Below are 18,419 nucleotides of genomic sequence, written 5' to 3' on the forward strand. Positions count from 1 at the left end.
TGGCTGGCCATCAGAAGATTGACAGTATATAACCACATAGAGTTATACCTACCAATTACATCATCCAAGTGACTTTGTGAAGAAGTCCAGATGAACAGAATTAGCTTTTTGGAATTTCCTTACCTGGATGATTGAACATGTATCGAGACGTTTTAACAGTAACAGTTAGTTGGCTAATCCTAGATTGACTGTTAGTGTTAGTGCTACCAAATGCTAAAGTCTAATATGACTTCATGATAATAACTTACCTCTACAATAATCGTCAATATGGAGATAAATTAGCCAGCTAGCTGTAACTTAGCTACAGTGCAAGAATCTTGTGTGCAAGGCAACATTATTGTTGCAAGTGAAGAACAATAGTGCAGGACAGACTCGTGCACATCTTATCATTTTCATTTTGTTTTTGTGGCCAGTGGAGGAAAAAATAGAAACAGAATGCTGACTGCAGTTTACCTAATGACTAGGTGTGACATGAATTATGCTAAATTATGGTTCAGTGGGAACAGTAAACTGGCCATGCACTTGGCAGTCTGAAAACATTCGTTGCCAGCTCAGAGTGTGTAGTGTACAAACTGGTCTGAGGGTCACTCTTGCTTGTGTTGTTGTTGCGCCACCAGTTAAATGTGACAAATCACAACAACAGTTCCTAAAAGCTTTATATTGTAAGGCAAACACATTAGAGCACCAAAAATAATTATTAGTTGAGAAAATTATGCCACAGGATCACATCTGCCATAATGCCATTGGGTTCTCAGACCACACCTGAATCAGTTGTGCTAAGTCACTTCAAAAGAAACACCTTCTGATGGTAAAATGTTCAAAATGTTCACATTGCACACTCCAATTGCTTTTGCTTTGAGATAAACCTGCATTAATGCACACAGCAGACACAAAAGTGTGTGTGTATCTAAAGTGTGAAAGAAGCTGCCTCAGTGTGTTAAAGCTGACCAGACTGCCTTGCAGTTACGAGAAATTGATTGAGGGTCCCTCACCTTATCCTTCAGTGATAAGTTTCCACTGGGCTCAGCCTTTTTTCATTAGGTTAGGTTCTTTCTTGTGGCTGCAGCTCTCACTTTTCACCTTGTGGTACATTTTGCAGCTTTTTAAGTCTTTTAGTGCCATAAAAGTAAACTTAGTAACTTAGCAACACACTTGTCTTGATGCATTCTCAATCAATCCAGGTAAGTAAATCTCCAAAAGTTGACTCTGTTCATCTGAAAATGCTACGTCCAGATGAACAGAATCAACTTTTCGAGAGTTAGCAACACACTTGGTTTTATTTTTCAATGTAGAATCAGTTCTGTCAAATAAAAAGAAAATGTGTGTTTATGACTAATGTTGAATGTTTACTTGGTACAAACCTCTTTCAGCCATTCACACAAACACATTTTTCTCAGCGTAGGTGCTTTCTATCGAGCATCCACACTCTGATAAACACATCAGGAGCACCTCAGCATCAGTGCCCAGGGATTCTCCTGTAACACATTACTGTTCCTGAATTCAGACATTTCAGGTGAATGTCTGAATTGTTCAAAGTACAACTTCCAGGGGGTTTCCCATCTAAATTACACAAAATGGGTTTAATTAATGATGCTTAATGCTGCAAATTTAAGACAGAAAGAGGCACCTATGTGCATGCATTATGGGAGTCTTCCAAAGTTTTTCTTTTCTGGAGAGATGTTTTGGATTATATGAGCCAATGGCTAAAGAATGATTTGCCCAGGTCATCAAGACTGTGCCTCCTTGGGAACAGTCTAAAAGTATGTAATGGGAGAACTGATGGTTGGTTTAGTGACTTGTACCAGACTGACTCTCAGTTATTGGAAAAATTCTAAAATTCAGACACTAAAAATGTTGACTGAACAAATGATGAACACTGACTGTGACCATGGAAGAATCTGTGACTTCATATCCAAAGACAAAGTGGAAACATAACTTCATGTGAACCAGATAGTGTATACTGGATATCTGACAAATGAATATTACCCAGTAACTTAGTATTGGGTCAAATTTCCTTGCACTCTATGTCAGTGTCTTTAAACTGCCTTGTTATGTGTTAATGTTTTTATGTCTAATTCAATCAAATCTGAATGATTAAAAATGTTTTTGTATGAGTCTCAGTCTTAATCTTAGTGGGTCAATGACCACTTCCTAAGGGACAAGCCGCACTAGTTAAAATATCTGGGACTCTCCAGCATTTGGTTTTAGAACTGAAAATGTCTCTTGGATGAGAGGTGAAAGATCTTCAGATAATTTAAAGAAGTCCAGCTGCCTTCTTACAAGCTCTTAAGATTAAATTTCATGTAGATGCTTCTAGAAGGATTTTTAGATTCTGTGAGAGCAACAGTATAATCATGAAAAGACTTGGACACATACTCTATTAATACAGGCGTCTGTTCTAATACACTTTTAGTTAATCATTTAATGAAACTGAAGCAGAGTTGTCATTCAGAAAAATGAAAAATATTCAGTGTTCACCACTAAACTAATCTGACTCTGGATACAATCAAAGAATGGCATTCCAGTTTGTGATCTTCAGAGGTAATGACAGCTTACATTTTTAAAATTAGTTTCACTCTTTTCAAGGCAGTGGGACTCTAGTCATGACGTACTTTTTCAGTCAGTGGTTACTTCAAAAATTCTGAAAGCAAGAACAGTACTAGTAACAGCTACAACTCTTTTTCAAAGAGTTGTAGCTGTTACTTACCTGGATTGTGGCACATAGTGTCCTAGACGGACACTGTGTGCCACAACTCTGAGTGAAAGCTGACATTTGACTGTGGTGCAGAATTACCAGCAGCATAAATTCCCGTCCTTACAGCCTAGAACTGCAGCACACTGTCACTCTTACCTCTGACCTTCAACTGGTTGGATGCACAGGTCGGACAGGGCAACAGTGTAAACTCTTCAGCCTGGTGCATTGAGTAGTCTGTACTGGCCACCACCACCCGATCCCCAGGCCCCCAGCCTGCAGGGTGGTCAGCCAGCTCCAGGATGCTGCTGTTTGACATCATGTCGATGGAAACAGAGGCCTGTGGACGAACTACAGGGTGAGATGGAAAGAGTTAGGACAAAAAATGCAGCAACGCTGACACACCCATAATGTTATGCAATAAATATAGTCCTCACAACAATTGTGTTAGCCAAGTTTGTCAATCATCACAGCAATCAGGAAAAAAAGAGGTAGCGAGAAAACTTTCAGAAAACTTGACCTCTGACCTCTAGCCTTAAGGTCGAGGTTACTGAGATTGATTCCTTATGGAGTTACCGCATTCAAAAGAATTTCATAAAACTTGAACTCTGACCTTCAGAATCAGAATCAGCATACTTTATAAATCCCTGAGGAAATTATGTGGGTTACAGTTGCTCCAATACAGTAACAGACACAGACTAGACTATTTAGCAATACAAAACGTTACAGAATTACTAATTTAAGAAATAGCACAATATATACAAATCACTCAATAATAAATATTAAGGATTGACATAGGTGATTATAATACTGACAGGAATGTTACTGAGTAGAAAAGAGTGTGTGCAAAAAGGGTGTAATTATTGCAGTGTTTACAGTGTGTTAGATGGAGGAGATGTACAGGTAGAAGGCCACGGGCAGGAATGATCTCCTGTGTTGTTCAGTGGTGATTTTTGGTAATCTCAGTCTCTCACTGAACAGTCGCTGAGATTAGAACTAAGCTGAGGTTTCTAGCAGATACACCTGTGGTATCAGTTTCAAAGTCCTGTGTTGCTCCGTTCTCGAGTTATCGCATTCACAAACTTTGGCATCCACACCACCTCTGCCCGCTCAGCAGGATGATGACAAAACCCCATCGGCCTTTAACTGCTAAAAACTGTATATGTGAAGGTGAAGCTGAGGCTCTTATGTAACTCCTTGAATTCTGAAATGCCTCAGAAATACTTCTACCACTACCAATTTAATCATCATTCCCTGTCCTCACACTTTGACAATGAAATGTTCTCACACTGGAGGTCTACAGCTGGGCTCCTGTTAGGACAGGGATTTGTTCTGATAGGTGGCAACATTAAAGTTTTCACATTATATTGTCACCTGGCAATTAATTCACAATACATCTCAGGGGATGTCAACGAGTAACACAATGCCATGAGCAGTGTAACAAATTACTCTCTACACAGAGTCAGTGCCTATTTCCTGATGAACAAACTAACTAGAGACTGCAGCATGTTGTGCGCTCTGCTGTGAAGGTGATTGGCTGCAGACTCCCATCTCTGCAACCTGTACACCTCCAGGACACTGGGGCGTGCAGCTCGGATCACAGCTGTCCCTTCTCACCCTGGACACAGTCTGTTTGACCTGCTCCCCCTCAGGCAGGGGGCTCCGGTCCATTCGGACCAAACCTCTCGCCATAACAACAGTTTCTTCCCCTCTGCTGTTGGACTCATGAACAATAACCATATGACTGTTCCCACCACTAACATGTATATATCTATCCGCTTAGCACTTTAGAATTAAATTTTATGTTTATTTAAGTGTTTGTTTTACAGTATGTTTCGCATTAAGCACCAAAGCAATTTCCTAATGTTGTAAACCTTCTCAACATTTGGCAATAAAACCCTTTCTGATTCTAACACTTATGGTCACACATGGACCCTGTATAGACACCTTATAAATGTCCCTGAAGGCTGATGATATGGTTTTACAGACAAAGTCAAACTGATGGTAGAAAGTGTAAATTCAGGAGTAATCTTTATCCAGATCTTTTGTCAAATAACTTAAAAAGTTGATGGAAGTGAGGCTGTGGTAGGAAGGACCCGCCACTCGGCAGTTGGAGAACAGTGTTTTGATTTACACGCAGCTTTTCCGCTGCCCTCTTCACACACACCACACTGCTCTCTCCACCAGGACCCGGCCACTACCTAAACAGGGAAGGAGCGGTTGGTGTGATGGCTGACAGCTGTGCCAGTCGGCCTCCCCTGGCACTGCCCCCATGAACATACTGCTCCACCCCTTCCCTGCAGCTGAACCACAAACCACACGCCGCCACTGGCACACCAGGTATAATGGAAGAAGTGACGGAGGTCAAAAATGCTTTTTGCAGCAGGCTGTAAACATGCCTTTTACTGGTGTAAGTTTGGGCATTTTGAAATGGGAGTCTGTGAGGACTAAAACACTTTCTGAACCAACCTTAAGAGTCCATTAGAAGAACTGCAGATTTTGGACATTCTGTGTTAGCTTTTCCAGCCCTGCATTTCCCTGCTTGTAATGGGTGAATGGTAAATGGACTGGTTCTAAAATTGTGATTTTTAGCTGAGCAACAACTGAGTCTTTAAAGTTATGAAAGCGCTTATTAACCAGAATAAATCTTTTCCTGAAATCACATCCTCAGCTCAGGGTAAAAGCAAGCAGAAGCTTTCGTATAATGACAGCTAGCCTACGACTGTAGTTTAATGCGTTGTGGGAGCGTGTTTGCGGGGTAAATCACAGAGTGTATAGAGTGCTTGTAGCCACTGTCAACCTTGACAAAAGACAACACTCGAAAGCCTATCTCTATATAACAAAAATATAGGGACAAGTCCAGACAAAGGACTGTAAATCTCTGCACAGATGGAGCTCCATGCATTCCAATCATAGCAGCCCGCCCCCACAGAACATGTTCTCTGAAGCACAACAAGATTGTATGTCTATATAGACTCAGTGGCCACTGTATTCAGCTGCTCATTAACACAAAGATGTGATCAGCCAATCACATGACTGCAACTCAATGTGACATGTAGACGTGGTCAGGAGCCCTGTTGAAGTTCAAATAGACCATCAGAATGGGGATGAAAGGTGATGTAGACGACTTTAAATGTGGCATGTTTGTTGGTGCCAGATGGGCTGGCCTGAGTATTTCAGAATCTGTTGATCTGCTGGGATTTTCCTGCACAACGAGTTCTCTTGTTGATAAAGAATGGTCTAAAACAATAAAAATATGCAGTTAGCCACAGTTGTTTCAGTGAAATGAGACATTGCAGAGGTCTGAGCAGAACGGCCAGAATGATTCAAGCTGTTAGCAACAAAACTTTAGCTCAAATGACCACTTGTTACAACCAAGGTATGTACAAGGGCTCTAAACACAATATGTTGATGTTCTCTTTACTGACCGCACTGGGTGCTACCCCTGTAAACAAAGAAGGGGAAACTGGGGCTACAGCTTGCATGGGTAGCAAAATTGAACAACATAACATTGTGAGTTTAAATTTCTGTTGCCATATTCAGAAGGCATGCTCAGAACTTAATCATAATAATCCACATGAAAGCAGGCTTATTACAAATTCAAAGAGCTGATGGTAGTGTAATGGCATAGGGAATATTTTCTTGGCACACTTTGGACCCCTTAGTACCAAGTGACCATCATCAGTGCCAAAGCCTACCTGGGTATTGTTTCTCAACCTCCCCTTACGACAACAGTATACCCATCTTCTGATTGCTGCTTCCAGAATGATGATGTGTCATGTCACAAAACTTAAATCATCTGAAACTGGTTTCTTGAACATGACATAAACAATTTTTAAACGGTATCTTATGGGACTTTGTAGCTAGAAGTCTGTCACAAAAATATATAGTTTGTTCAAATGTATTTTGTTGAATCTACAAAAGATGCAAAGGCAATGTAGTCTGACAGGAATAAAGTATTTCTATATCAACAACGTGACTCCAAAGAGCTATTACCCCAAAAAGTGGCATATCTCAGCCTGGTCTGCAGTGCATCCTTAAAATGAAGGAAAATGAAAAACAAAAGACAAAGCAGGCCTAAAACTACCTACAGATGAACAATACCTGAAATTTGTGTTCTTAAGAAATAAGAAAAGACCTGATGCAGGACCTGAGAGCTATGTCTGGACCATCAGCTTTATCAAAGCCTCATCAGAAATGATATCAGTGGCTGTCAAGAAGCCATTCTTAAGGAAGGGAAACAGGACAAAAATGCAGGGGTATGGTGCACTGTGAGAAAAAGTCTACGAGTGGAAAATATATACTCGTGCTACGCTTAAAGGTATATACACAATATACACAGTCAAATGATTATACCTAGTTTTCCACAGAGGAAGCGGACCCTGTAGTTGTGACACAGGCCATGAGTCTGGTCTTTGTTGAGACAGACAAAGCCATAGTCCTTGTCTTTCTTGTGGATCACATCTCCCGTCTGGTTGGATGGAATGCCGTCATGGGTTTCAGCCTGGACAGTGGAAACATGAAAGACACATGGATAAAAAGTGCTATTTTTACATTTTGCGACACACTGTTGGTTTTATTCCAGCTGTCAACTGTCCTCAAGAGGACCGTCTCAAAATGTTGGGCAAGATACTTGCTCACAGCTTGAGAGAAAAAGACAGAGAAATGTCTGGTGACTTGGCAACAGGACATTTTCTTTTATTGGGTGGCTTCTAAAATTGTTTGTTTTCATAAACTACATCTGAAATTTGTCTACTGGCTGGCTTATGTTATTGGCAAACAGCAGGAATTTCATAAAGGCCTCCAGCATACAGGGTTAGTCCTCAGTGTTCCACGGCTTCCCAATCTGTCTAGACACAAAAACTTACTTGGGCAGAGTCCTACACACATTTTTTGGAACTCTAACCTCATTCATTTTCAAACAGCTGTCACAGAAAGAATAGCATGCACCTTACTTAATTATTTTAGTCTACTGATAAGGTACTGGGGCCTAACAGCAAGGGACTTTCTTTGTCTTATGCTGGGGAAAGTGGTACAGCAGCATGGAACAACACAGCGGAAAGGCCAGCGTAGCACAAATTGCCAACTCTCCTTGTTTTCATATGCGGTTTCAGTTATTTAATGATAATCTATAAATTTATGTGGTAACCTTTTCTTGACCGTTTCAATTGCTGTAAATCCCTGCTTCTGATGAAACTTTCCAACAGGGGCAATAATAAAACTGTGACCTCTTAAACTCAGCAAACTGTGAAGTGAAAGCCAAAGCGAGAGGAAAGTATAGACATTTAGCATCTGGCACTGAGCCTCTTCACATACCTTCAGGATGTGTCAGATAATCCAAAACAAATTTGACCCAAATTACATAACATACTGGAAGAACACCACTTGGCTGCTAAAACTAGAGATCCCGCTGTCTGAATTTTTAGAATGAGAACGGCAAACTTAGGAAAACAGATTTTGTCATTTTTTCCAGTGAACCTGTTCAGAGTTGTCACAGGCACGCGAGCTCTCTAAATCTTCATAATTTAAAGCCCCTCATAAGAAAGAAAGCCAGAAAACCTAAAACTAATTTTTTTTTTTTGATGAACATGTTCAGTTCAGCAAAGGAACAAAAGAGACATAAGGGAACTGGTAGTATGGGTGTTGGAATCAGCATGCCAGAACTGCAGGCCTGGCATCACATGGAAAGCTAACAGCTGCTACTTCACGATTCCAGGCTGGAGGTGGCTGTGACATGTCCCAGCAGTACACTCATGTTACAGCCATGTTTGACTGAGGACAGATCTGTTCATCCAACTGTCCAAAGACAACTGCTCACAGGAGCAGCCTCAGCTGACCCCAGTGTAGTGACTCTTCACTGAGACACTTTTAACCTGACTTTAGCATTGCTAGAAGTGCAAAGGTTTTTAGGCTATCCTCCAGGGGGCAATTTACTAGCATGGTTTTAGTTTAGTCACAAAACCAGGCTTCATCTATTATTAAAATTAAACTTGCCATTATATTTGAAAGGTTACGGTTTCTGGCACATCCAGTGAGGAGGTTGATTTCCTTTTGCAGTGTTTTAAGTGTAACAGAGTTATTTTTATGTCTTACTTTGATCTAGTATTAGAGAAAGATTTTATTTTAAATTTCCCTTGTATTTTACCCATAGAGTCCAAAGTTTTTTTGGACAATAAAGACTTGTTTTTCAGTGGAAAACCTTAAAAAGAAAACCCCTGGGCTTAGGGGGCTAATGATGTAGGTTAGAGTCAGAGAGACTTTATTTATCCCCAAGGGGAAATTAAGATAGATACCTTGCCGACCATACATACAATACACAAACATCACATTGGAGAGAAAGGTCAGGCTAGGTCGACTGCACAAGCAGCGACCCGGAACCAAACAAGGGTGGAATGTCCACGTGCTGTTTCATAACATGGAAAAGTCACATGACATGCAGGTTAAGGATACATGTAAAGATCAGCAAGCAGCAGTATGGCTTCAGGCCACTACTACTACTAGACGTTTACTTTGAGAGTGCTGATGCAGAAGTGTAGAGAAGGTCAGAAGGAGTTAAAGCAGTTGCACTGTGTCTTGTGGATCAAGAGAAAGCATATGGTATTGTGCTAAGAGAGAAACTTTTGTACTGCATAAGGGAGTCAGAAGTGGCACAAAAGTATGTGAGGGTAGTGCAGGACAGTGACACACTTTTGGCGTGCAAAAGGAGTGACAGATGACTTCAAGGTGAGGATGGGATCATATCAGGGATCAGCTGCAATCCCCTTCCTGTTTGCAATACTGATGGAGAGGCTGACAGATGAGGTCAGGCTGGAGTCTCCGTAGGTTGCGGTGTTTGCAGATGATATTGTGATGTGTAGTGAGACTAGGGAGCAAGTGGAGAGGTTGAGATATGCTGTAGGGAGAAGAGGAATGAAACTCAGCCGAAGCGAGACAGATACGTGCGTGTGAATGAGAGTGAGGTGTAACAGTGGAAAAGCAAGGGGTAAGAGGTAGTGAAGGTAGATGAGTTTAAATACATGCCATCCAAAGCAATGGACTGTGCACAAGAGAGATGAAGAAGACACTGCAGGCAGGGTGGAGTGGGTCAAGATGAGTGTCAGGAGTGATTTGTGACAGAAGGATAGCAGCAAGAGTGAAAGATGGTATACTTGCTATGATGTCTGGTTTGGAGACAGTAGCACTGACAAAAAGACTGGAGGCTGAGCTTGGTGGTGGCAGACTTGAATTTGCAAACAATTCCTTTGAGAGTGACCAGGATCGACAAGATTAAAAGCAAGAGGGACAGCTCAAATTGAGCGGTTTGGAGACAAAGTTAGAGACAAGACTGTGATGGTTTGGACTTGTGCAGTGGGATAGTGGATATAATGGGCAAAGGACATTGATGATGGAGCTGCCAGGCAGCAAGAAAAGAGGAACACTTCCGAGAAGTTTAATCGATGTAGTGAAGGAGGAGATGACGAGGGTTGGCATGACAGAGGAGAATGCCAGCGATTGGATGAGACAGAGGCAGATGATATGCTGTGGTGTCCCCTAAAGGGAGAAGCTAAAAGAAGAAGATCAAGATATGGTACAAGATAATGTCAGGGTTACTGTAAATCATCTAAAGCTTAGTACAAGCTGACAATGAACCTATATATAAGCAGAATTACTTCTATTAAAGATAATCGACTGTTCAGTGACAGATCTAAGCTTGTGACCTTGTAAACGTGAAAGAGGAGGATGGTTACAAAGAAATGCATAAAATGCATATTCAGTCAGTGATGATCTAGTATTATTGGTGGAATTTTATCAACAGCAACCTGACTGTATAAAATGTATGAAGGTCGGACATAGATTTCTACACTTTTTAGGGAATTCAGAAACTGCAGAATAGGACAGCACATTTCTTTGTTTCATTTTGTTTGCTATGGCCAGCTCTTTGCTCCGATTTTAGAGCCATGAGCAATGCAATTAAAGACCATCCCTAATTCAAACTAAAAGGCTAAACAAGTCACAAACTATTACCAGACAACTAAATAAAAGCTGCTTTGTGATAGCTCAGCCTCCTATTTGTTTTATGGTGATTTACCATGGCACCACTCACAGTGTATGATTAACAGGACTGATTCCTCTCAAGGATTCCTCAACAATTAAGAAACTGTCACTCCTGTGACTGTTATTCCTTTTTTTCTTTTCACTTCTCAAGTTAATTTTCTTTCTTGTAGAACTATGATCTAAGTATAACTTGGTAATGTGGAAGATATTCATTAAATCAAATCAGTGAAGTCTTTGCACATTAATGTTGTTTTTTAACAATACTCATGATCATAATGGGCAAACATATACATTAATATTAAAAACCTAAGCACATTTAATTAAATTAAAGGAAGAACAGCAACTCAGAAACAAAGTGGTAGGACCCATAAAATCACAGAGTGGAGTCAGCAGATGCTGAGGTGCATAGTGCACAGAGGTCACCAACTTTCTGCAGAGTCAGTCCCTACAGACATCCAAACGTAGATCCAATGAAAGAAACTCTAAACGATTTAGCGTAACAAGACATTTTGGACAATTTCATGCTCCCAAATTTGTGGGAACAGCTTTAGGGACGGCCTCTTCCTGTTCCAACATGACCGGACACCAGTGCACGAAGCAAGGTCCATAAGACATGGATGACATGGTGTGGAAGAACGTGACTGGCCTGCACAAAGTTCTGACCTCGACCTGATAGAACATGTTTGGATGGCCCAGAAAGTTGATTGTCTTCATGTGGCCATGAAAGAAACACCACATCCAGATGAACAGAATCTGATTTGAGGATTTGTTTACCTGGATGAGCATGAATCAAGACCTTTGGGATGAATTAGAACGGTGACTGTGAGCCAGGCCAACATCAGTCTGACCTCACAAATGCACTTTTGGAAGAATGATCGAAAATTCTCCAACACTCATAGACCTTGTGGAAAGCCTCGCAGAAGAGTTGAAACTATTAAAGATTAATGTGCAGATATAACGGTTAACTCTATGGATTAAGAATAAGATGTTACTCAAGTATGCATGTAAAGGCAGACCAGTGATTTACAATATTAACCACATAATTTGCCTTAATATGATTGGTGTGATACTTGCACAGCTGGGGGTTATATTTCTTGCTGAAGTGCAATTTGCATTAATAAATAATATCTACACAATAAATGTAAGAAAAACAGCTGCATGAGGGTATAATACAAAAATATGTTTGGGATCTTCTGCCTGACAGATGTGTTCACCTGTCACAGAATAAAGAGTTATTATACAGCTTTATATCAACGGTAGGAATGATTTCCAGAAGGATTCTTTACGGCAGCACGGTTGAAGGAGCTGTGCTACTTTAGAAGTGTGGTGTGGAGCAGGTTTGAATGGTTGTCAGAGCAGTTTGTTCAGTGACTAGAAGCAATCAAACCTTCCAAAAAGTTCAACTTTTGTGAGTGCCTTTCTAAATCATGGCCAACCAACTGAACTGACCACAGGTGGACTCCAATCAGTTTGCAGACGTCTGACAGATGATCAGATGGCTGCAACAGATCACCAGTGGAAGCTGGACGCAATACTTATGCACATGTTGTATTTCAATTTTTTATTATGTCACATATTATATGTAGAATTTTGACATGAAATATTAATTCAATCCACTTTGGAGGTTGTAACATGACAAAATGTGGAACAAGTGAATACTTTTTGGATGCACTGCAGTAAAGTTCAGCAAGTTAACATTAACGCATACATCCAAGCATAGATGCAAGGATGGAATCATTAACACATTAATAGTGAGAACTTTTAATTAGGGACAGTAGTAATATTTTACCTTAAACTTTTAGGAACCAACGTTGGATCGTGAAATACATATTGAATTTATTTCTTAGTATTTTCTGTGAAAGATAAACTCATTTCATTTAGATTCCTGTTTTTCTTGAGCATATTGATGTTTAATTGCATTGTCTTATTCCTAATGAAGTGTCACTTATTGTAAGTTAGGTTGTGTTGTTCTCTAAGAATATCTTTACCTGAATGTCCAACGGGCTGCTACATAGGTGGTCTGGATAGGCCTTATGCAGATCAGACAATTTCTCCCAGTCTCCAGATCCCCTTTCATCATCCCTGTCAAACCAGTTTGACCATTCTGCCTCTGTAGACACAAAGAAACACAAACACACACTTCTATATTGGTGGGAAGATGATGTGGTGATGACATCACCAATCAATTACAGCTCAGACAGAATACCCGGTGCCCAAATGAAATACTGGAGAGCTGAGCCGACATAACGACATACTGATTGATTGATAATACTTTACTGATCCCGAAGAAAATTGGGGTAAGGCTGCTGGCAACCAGCGCCATCTTACCCTTCCGAACGTACATACATTACACAAACATCACATAGGGAAGACGGGTCGGAGAGGTAGAACAATGGAAATACACAATATGAGGAAAGACGGGGAGAAAAAAGAACTCCACCCAGACTGATATTTGTATCAGATCAGATCATATGATTAAGAAAAGAAATGCTAAAATACAAGTTTTGGTGCATGGTGTAGCTCGGGTGTTAGAACAGGTCACCTACTAACCAGGAGGTTGGTGGTTTGATCCCTGGCTGCTCCGTTCTGCATACCAAATATCCTTGGGCACAATACTAACCCCATGTTGCTCTCCAGTGCATTCATTGGTGCGTGAATGTTAAAAATATTTTCTGTTTTAAGTCAACACAAAGCTGCGTGGGGATCCCCAGGATTTCTCTGGCAACAGCTGAAGAATCACCATATTCTGCAGGTGCTGCCGTGCAGCGTGCTGACTAGTGTCCTTCTTAACTCCTCGCTGAACTCTATTACAACCTTTCACCATTTAATCTTTGCCTCAGCCTTCACTTACTTTCTCTTCTTCATGTCCAGAGTTATCCTACAGACTGCTATCTGATGCTGACTAGCTACATTGTTGCCTGACACCAGCTTGCAGTCTCCTGTCTCTTTGAGATTGCACCTTCTGTCCACCTGTATGCACCGTTATCCACTCTTATAGGTCATCCTATGTTCCTCCCTCTTCTTAAAGTATGTTTTCAACAAAGTCATTTCTATCCTTTTTGAAAAAAATTGCTACCATCTGTCCATCTGCATGTCTCTTTTTAACCCACCCATGAGAACCACAAGTCAGTGTACTTCAGTGCCAGTCTAAAAGCTCAGATAAATGAGGAGGGTTGCGTCAGGAAGGGCATCAGGCGTAAAATCTTGGGCAAATTAAACAAGGTGATCATAAAGAACGAGATTTCCAAACTGAACAGACTCTTGAAATTATTAAGTGCTTTGGGCAAGTTTGTGTCAGAGGAAAGACCTTTGATTCCAGATCAGACACCCTGATGGTCTTGTGTGAATTTAAGGGAACCTAATCTGGTGTAAGTCTTCTTTCTGAGGTGTATCTTTGTGAGGAAGCAGAGCTCTGGCCCTTATTTTTTTTATAAGAAACTCCTCTTGCCACTCCTGATGAAGACTTTAATAAACGGCTGACAGAGCTATTGACACCTAAATGAAGGACTATGGAGGACCCTGAAGCTCTGCTGACTACTACTCAACTACCTACTAACTCTACCTATTTAGCACACCAATATATTGCCAATGTATATCCTCTGTGTGGGTAGTGGTAGGTGTTGCTTAACAGAGACGTGTTTGCATATTGGGAAGCAATTGTTTCTCTGTTGCTTAGTACTACCCACACAGATTTAATGTCGCTTTTTCCTGAGCAAGACCTATGTCTCACCAACGCCTTTTCTCTGTCTGCACGATCTGACTGGAGAGACATTATGTAGCACAAACATTGTTTTCCCACTGAAAAGATGTAGCACTGATGAGGCATTAACATAGCTTATTGACACAGCAAATATAGTCTATGTCAGCAATACGTTGCTGCACTTTGTTTGATTGAACACAGTTTACTGACTATATTCCTCTGTAACACCAATGTTGCAGCGACAGAGGTTGGAGTCGAGATACTGAGTCTATACTCCAAGCAGGGGGGGAGATGGGCTGTTTATTTGTATATTTGTCCCTACAAAATACTTTTGACAGCAGAAAATGTTACTGCCTGTTGATGAGGCGAGCAGCTAATTAGCAAAGCGACCAGACTGTAAGCTGATAGTAGCTAACACAGCCTGGCCTGGAAGCTGGACAGCAATCAGGCAATGCTCAGAGTATCCTGGGGATGCCCAGGATTTGTCTGGGTATGTTTATTGTATCTCACCACACTGCATAGATACCTACAAAGCATACCAGGTTCTACTTGGAATTTAATATTTCCCTGTAATAATATTGTTACATGTTCTGCCTTGTAGTTGCACTAAACTGTAGTGTGAATCTTAAACACAGAAGTCCTTCAGATATGAAGTAGTTTTTTATTATAGCACAATGTTTCATTGCAACACTTGTGCAGGACATTTACTGGTCAGAAGCTGCCACAACTACCTCTGTGTGTCTGCAGTGCAACAATAGTACCCAGTGACGATAACATAAGCCAGTCTGCCTAAAACAAAAGCATGAAGATTTTGTTTGTGTTAGCTATGTTGCACCCCGGCAGCCTGTAACAATATAACAGTTTGATGAAAAATGTTTCTATGTTTTAAAAAACATAGAGCATAGAGACTTTCTTTCATTCTAGAGTATGCCATGTGGCTACAGCCAAGATAACTGCTAAGATGTCTAGCACAGCAACAGCCCCACAGCATGTAACAGCTGATAACTAGAACTTACCAGGAGGACAGTGTTGTGATCACAGGAGTGTATTAAAGTGATGTTTTTCCTTCTCTTAACTGCTAACAAATGTCATGTGTTGCTGGCTTCATGACCTCAGCTACTTCTACATCTTGCTCTGTTCTGTGAATGCTTCCATTTCGGTCACATGTGGGAATTCTTCCATTTTACAGCAGTTTCTAATGTCTTCAATGTCCACGTCGGTTATGTTATGTTCCCAAAGTCTATAATGTGTAATTCATGTAAAAGTTTAAATTACACATAACCAGGCTAAGCTAGCGATCGTACAATTAGTACGTAGTAATGAACAATGGTTTGTTTTTTTGTTTTTTTACATACAGTGGCTTGCAAAAGTATTCGGCCCCCTTGAACTTTCCCACATTTTGTCACATTACAGCCACAAACATGAATCAATGTTATTGGAATTTCACGTGAAAGACCAATACAAAGTGGTGTACACGTGAGAAGTGGAACGAAAATCATACATGATTCCAAACATTTTTTACAAATAAATAACTGAAAAGTGGGGTGTGCGTAATTATTCAGCCCCCTTTGGTCTGAGTGCAGTCAGTTGTACATAGACATTGCCTGATGAGTGCTAATGACTAAATAGAGTGCACCTGTGTGTAATCTAATGTCAGTACAAATACAGCTGCTCTGTGACGGCCTCAGAGGTTGTCTAAGAGAATATTGGGAGCAACAACACCATGAAGCCCAAAGAACACACCAGACAGGTCAGGGATAAAGTTATTGAGAAATTTAAAGCAGGCTTAGGCTACAAAAAGATTTCCCAAGCCTTGAACATCCCACGGAGCACTGTTCAAGCGATCATTTAGAAATGGAAGGAGTATGGCACAACTGTAAACCTACCAAGACAAGGCCGTCCACCTAAACTCACAGGCCGAACAAGGAGAGCGCTGATCAGAAATGCAGCCAAGAGGCCCATGGTGACTCTGGACGAGCTGCAGAGATCTACAGCTCAGGTGGGGGAATCTGTCCATAGGACAACTATTAGTCGTGCACTGCACAAAGTTGGCCTTTATGGAAGAGTGGCAAGAAGAAAGCCATTGTTAACAGAAAACCATAAGAAGTCCCGTTTGCAGTTTGCCACAAGCCATGTGGGGGACACAGCAAACATGTGGAAGAAGGTGCTCTGGTCAGATGAGACCAAAATGGAACTTTTTGGCCAAAATGCAAAACGCTATGTGTGGCGGAAAACTAACACTGCACATCACTCTGAACACACCATCCCCACTGTCAAATATGGTGGTGGCAGCATCATTAAAACAAAACATATCCATGTGTTCGAATGGCCCAGTCAAAGTCCAGCTCTAAATCCAATCCAGAATCTGTGGCAAGATCTGAAAACTGCTGTTCACAAACGCTGTCCATCTAATCTGACTGAGCTGGAGCTGTTTTGCAAAGAAGAATGGGCAAGGATTTCAGTCTGTAGATGTGCAAAGCTGGTAGAGACATACCCTAAAAGACTGGCAGCTGTAATTGCAGCAAAAGGTGGTTCTACAAAGTATTGACTCAGGGGGCTGAATAATTACGCACACCCCACTTTGCAGTTATTTATATGTAAAAAATGTTTGGAATCATGTCTGATTTTCGTTCCACTTCTCACGTGTACACCACTTTGTATTGGTCTTTCACGTGGAATTCCAATAAAATTGATTCATGTTTATGGCTGTAGTGGTTGAACCAAAAAGGTAAAAATTGACATGGTCTTAGATGAATTCTGGTTTATCATTATTCTCTGTTTGGTTCTTAGATTGTTTAGTTGCTTACACTTTTCCTCTTCATGTATTTTATCACTACTTTGAAACTTTAAGTTCAGTTTGTATTTCTGGCTATAAGAAACTTGTTGCCATTGAATATGTGTCTAATTACCCAGTAGCTAACATTCTCTCTTTTTTCTCAAGCATTCAAGGTTTATTTAGGTTTGGAGTTTATTTTTCTCACTGTACATTTTTTTGTCAGTGTCTCATCTGGGATGTGAACTCATGCCCCCCAGACCACTTCATTATTCCAAAAAACTGTTAAAATGGACTACTTTAGGGAGTTTAATGCTTAGTTGGTAATAATGGGAAGTGTTTGGGCTACCCTTGTGGGTGACTGTAACAAAGGTTTGTGGTCACTAGTGCAAGTTTTGGGAGATATATATGTATATGGTATAACTGGCAAGGTAAAGAGCACTGGAAACAGGAATGCCCTGCTCTTTAAGGGAAAAAGTTCTGTTCATATTAGTGCACCAGTAAAACCTGTTGCTTTGGCTACCCCTATAGCTTCAGCTTCACTTGTGCTTTTGAGTGTCCTCCTGTTTCTTTGGGTACCACTGTGGTTAAATCCAAATGACTTCTGCTGCATTTATTTTGGATGGCAGTGTGTCCCTGATAAAAACTAAGTGGCGTTTAACATCTTGAGAGACACTGAGGCGCTGCATACTTTTGTTTGTGTATCTGTTCTCCCATTCTTTTCAGAAAGAAACATTGTTGTGGCTATGTGTCAGCAGAGTTACCTTGGACCCACTGGCTGCTGGCGGTGACGGTGAACTGCTCCCCAAAACTTGACTGAAAAACTCGAGCGCTCCGGGCCTCTGAAGACGCCTTAGTCCCTGTTACAACAAATGCTGTTAGTGCTGAAACATAAAACTTGCTGGGTTTTCTGGATGAAAAATGCTTTGATCATGTCATATCCCATTAAAATCATGCTAGTGGCAGGGTTAGGTTTAAAAAAAAAAAAAAAGATTCCTACCTTGATAGACAGCAGTGTCCTCCACAACAGAAGACACATCACCTTTTGTCACTATAAAGGTCCAGGGATGCCTGTAGATAACAAAAAAAAAAAAAAGCATATGAAGAAAGAAGCCAGAAAATGGTAGTAAATCAGACAGATGAAAGCAGTAGAATAAGGGCAGAGAATGGAATGAAAAAATGTACAGGAGGCATAGAAGACAGAACAGAAGAGAGAGATT

At 40.8% G+C, this 18,419-nt stretch overlaps 1 protein-coding gene across 2 annotated transcripts in view; it reads right to left on the bottom strand.

Annotated features, from left to right (window-relative positions):
- The window catches only part of cemip (cell migration inducing hyaluronidase 1), a 143,363-nt gene that overhangs the window by 49,510 nt on the left and 75,434 nt on the right, over positions 1 to 18,419 (bottom strand). For both annotated transcript variants that reach the window (XM_063470434.1, XM_063470439.1), the window contains exons 7-11: positions 18,200 to 18,270; positions 17,964 to 18,059; positions 12,715 to 12,836; positions 7,049 to 7,196; positions 2,852 to 3,043 (exon numbers count right to left, since the gene is read on the bottom strand). In XM_063470434.1, the coding sequence (XP_063326504.1) occupies positions 2,852 to 3,043; positions 7,049 to 7,196; positions 12,715 to 12,836; positions 17,964 to 18,059; positions 18,200 to 18,270 (629 nt within the window). The remainder of the gene's footprint in view (positions 1 to 2,851; positions 3,044 to 7,048; positions 7,197 to 12,714; positions 12,837 to 17,963; positions 18,060 to 18,199; positions 18,271 to 18,419) is intronic.

This window comes from Pelmatolapia mariae, linkage group LG1 (genome assembly GCF_036321145.2).
Source record: "Pelmatolapia mariae isolate MD_Pm_ZW linkage group LG1, Pm_UMD_F_2, whole genome shotgun sequence".
In the NCBI taxonomy this organism is placed as follows: Eukaryota; Metazoa; Chordata; class Actinopteri; order Cichliformes; family Cichlidae; genus Pelmatolapia; species Pelmatolapia mariae.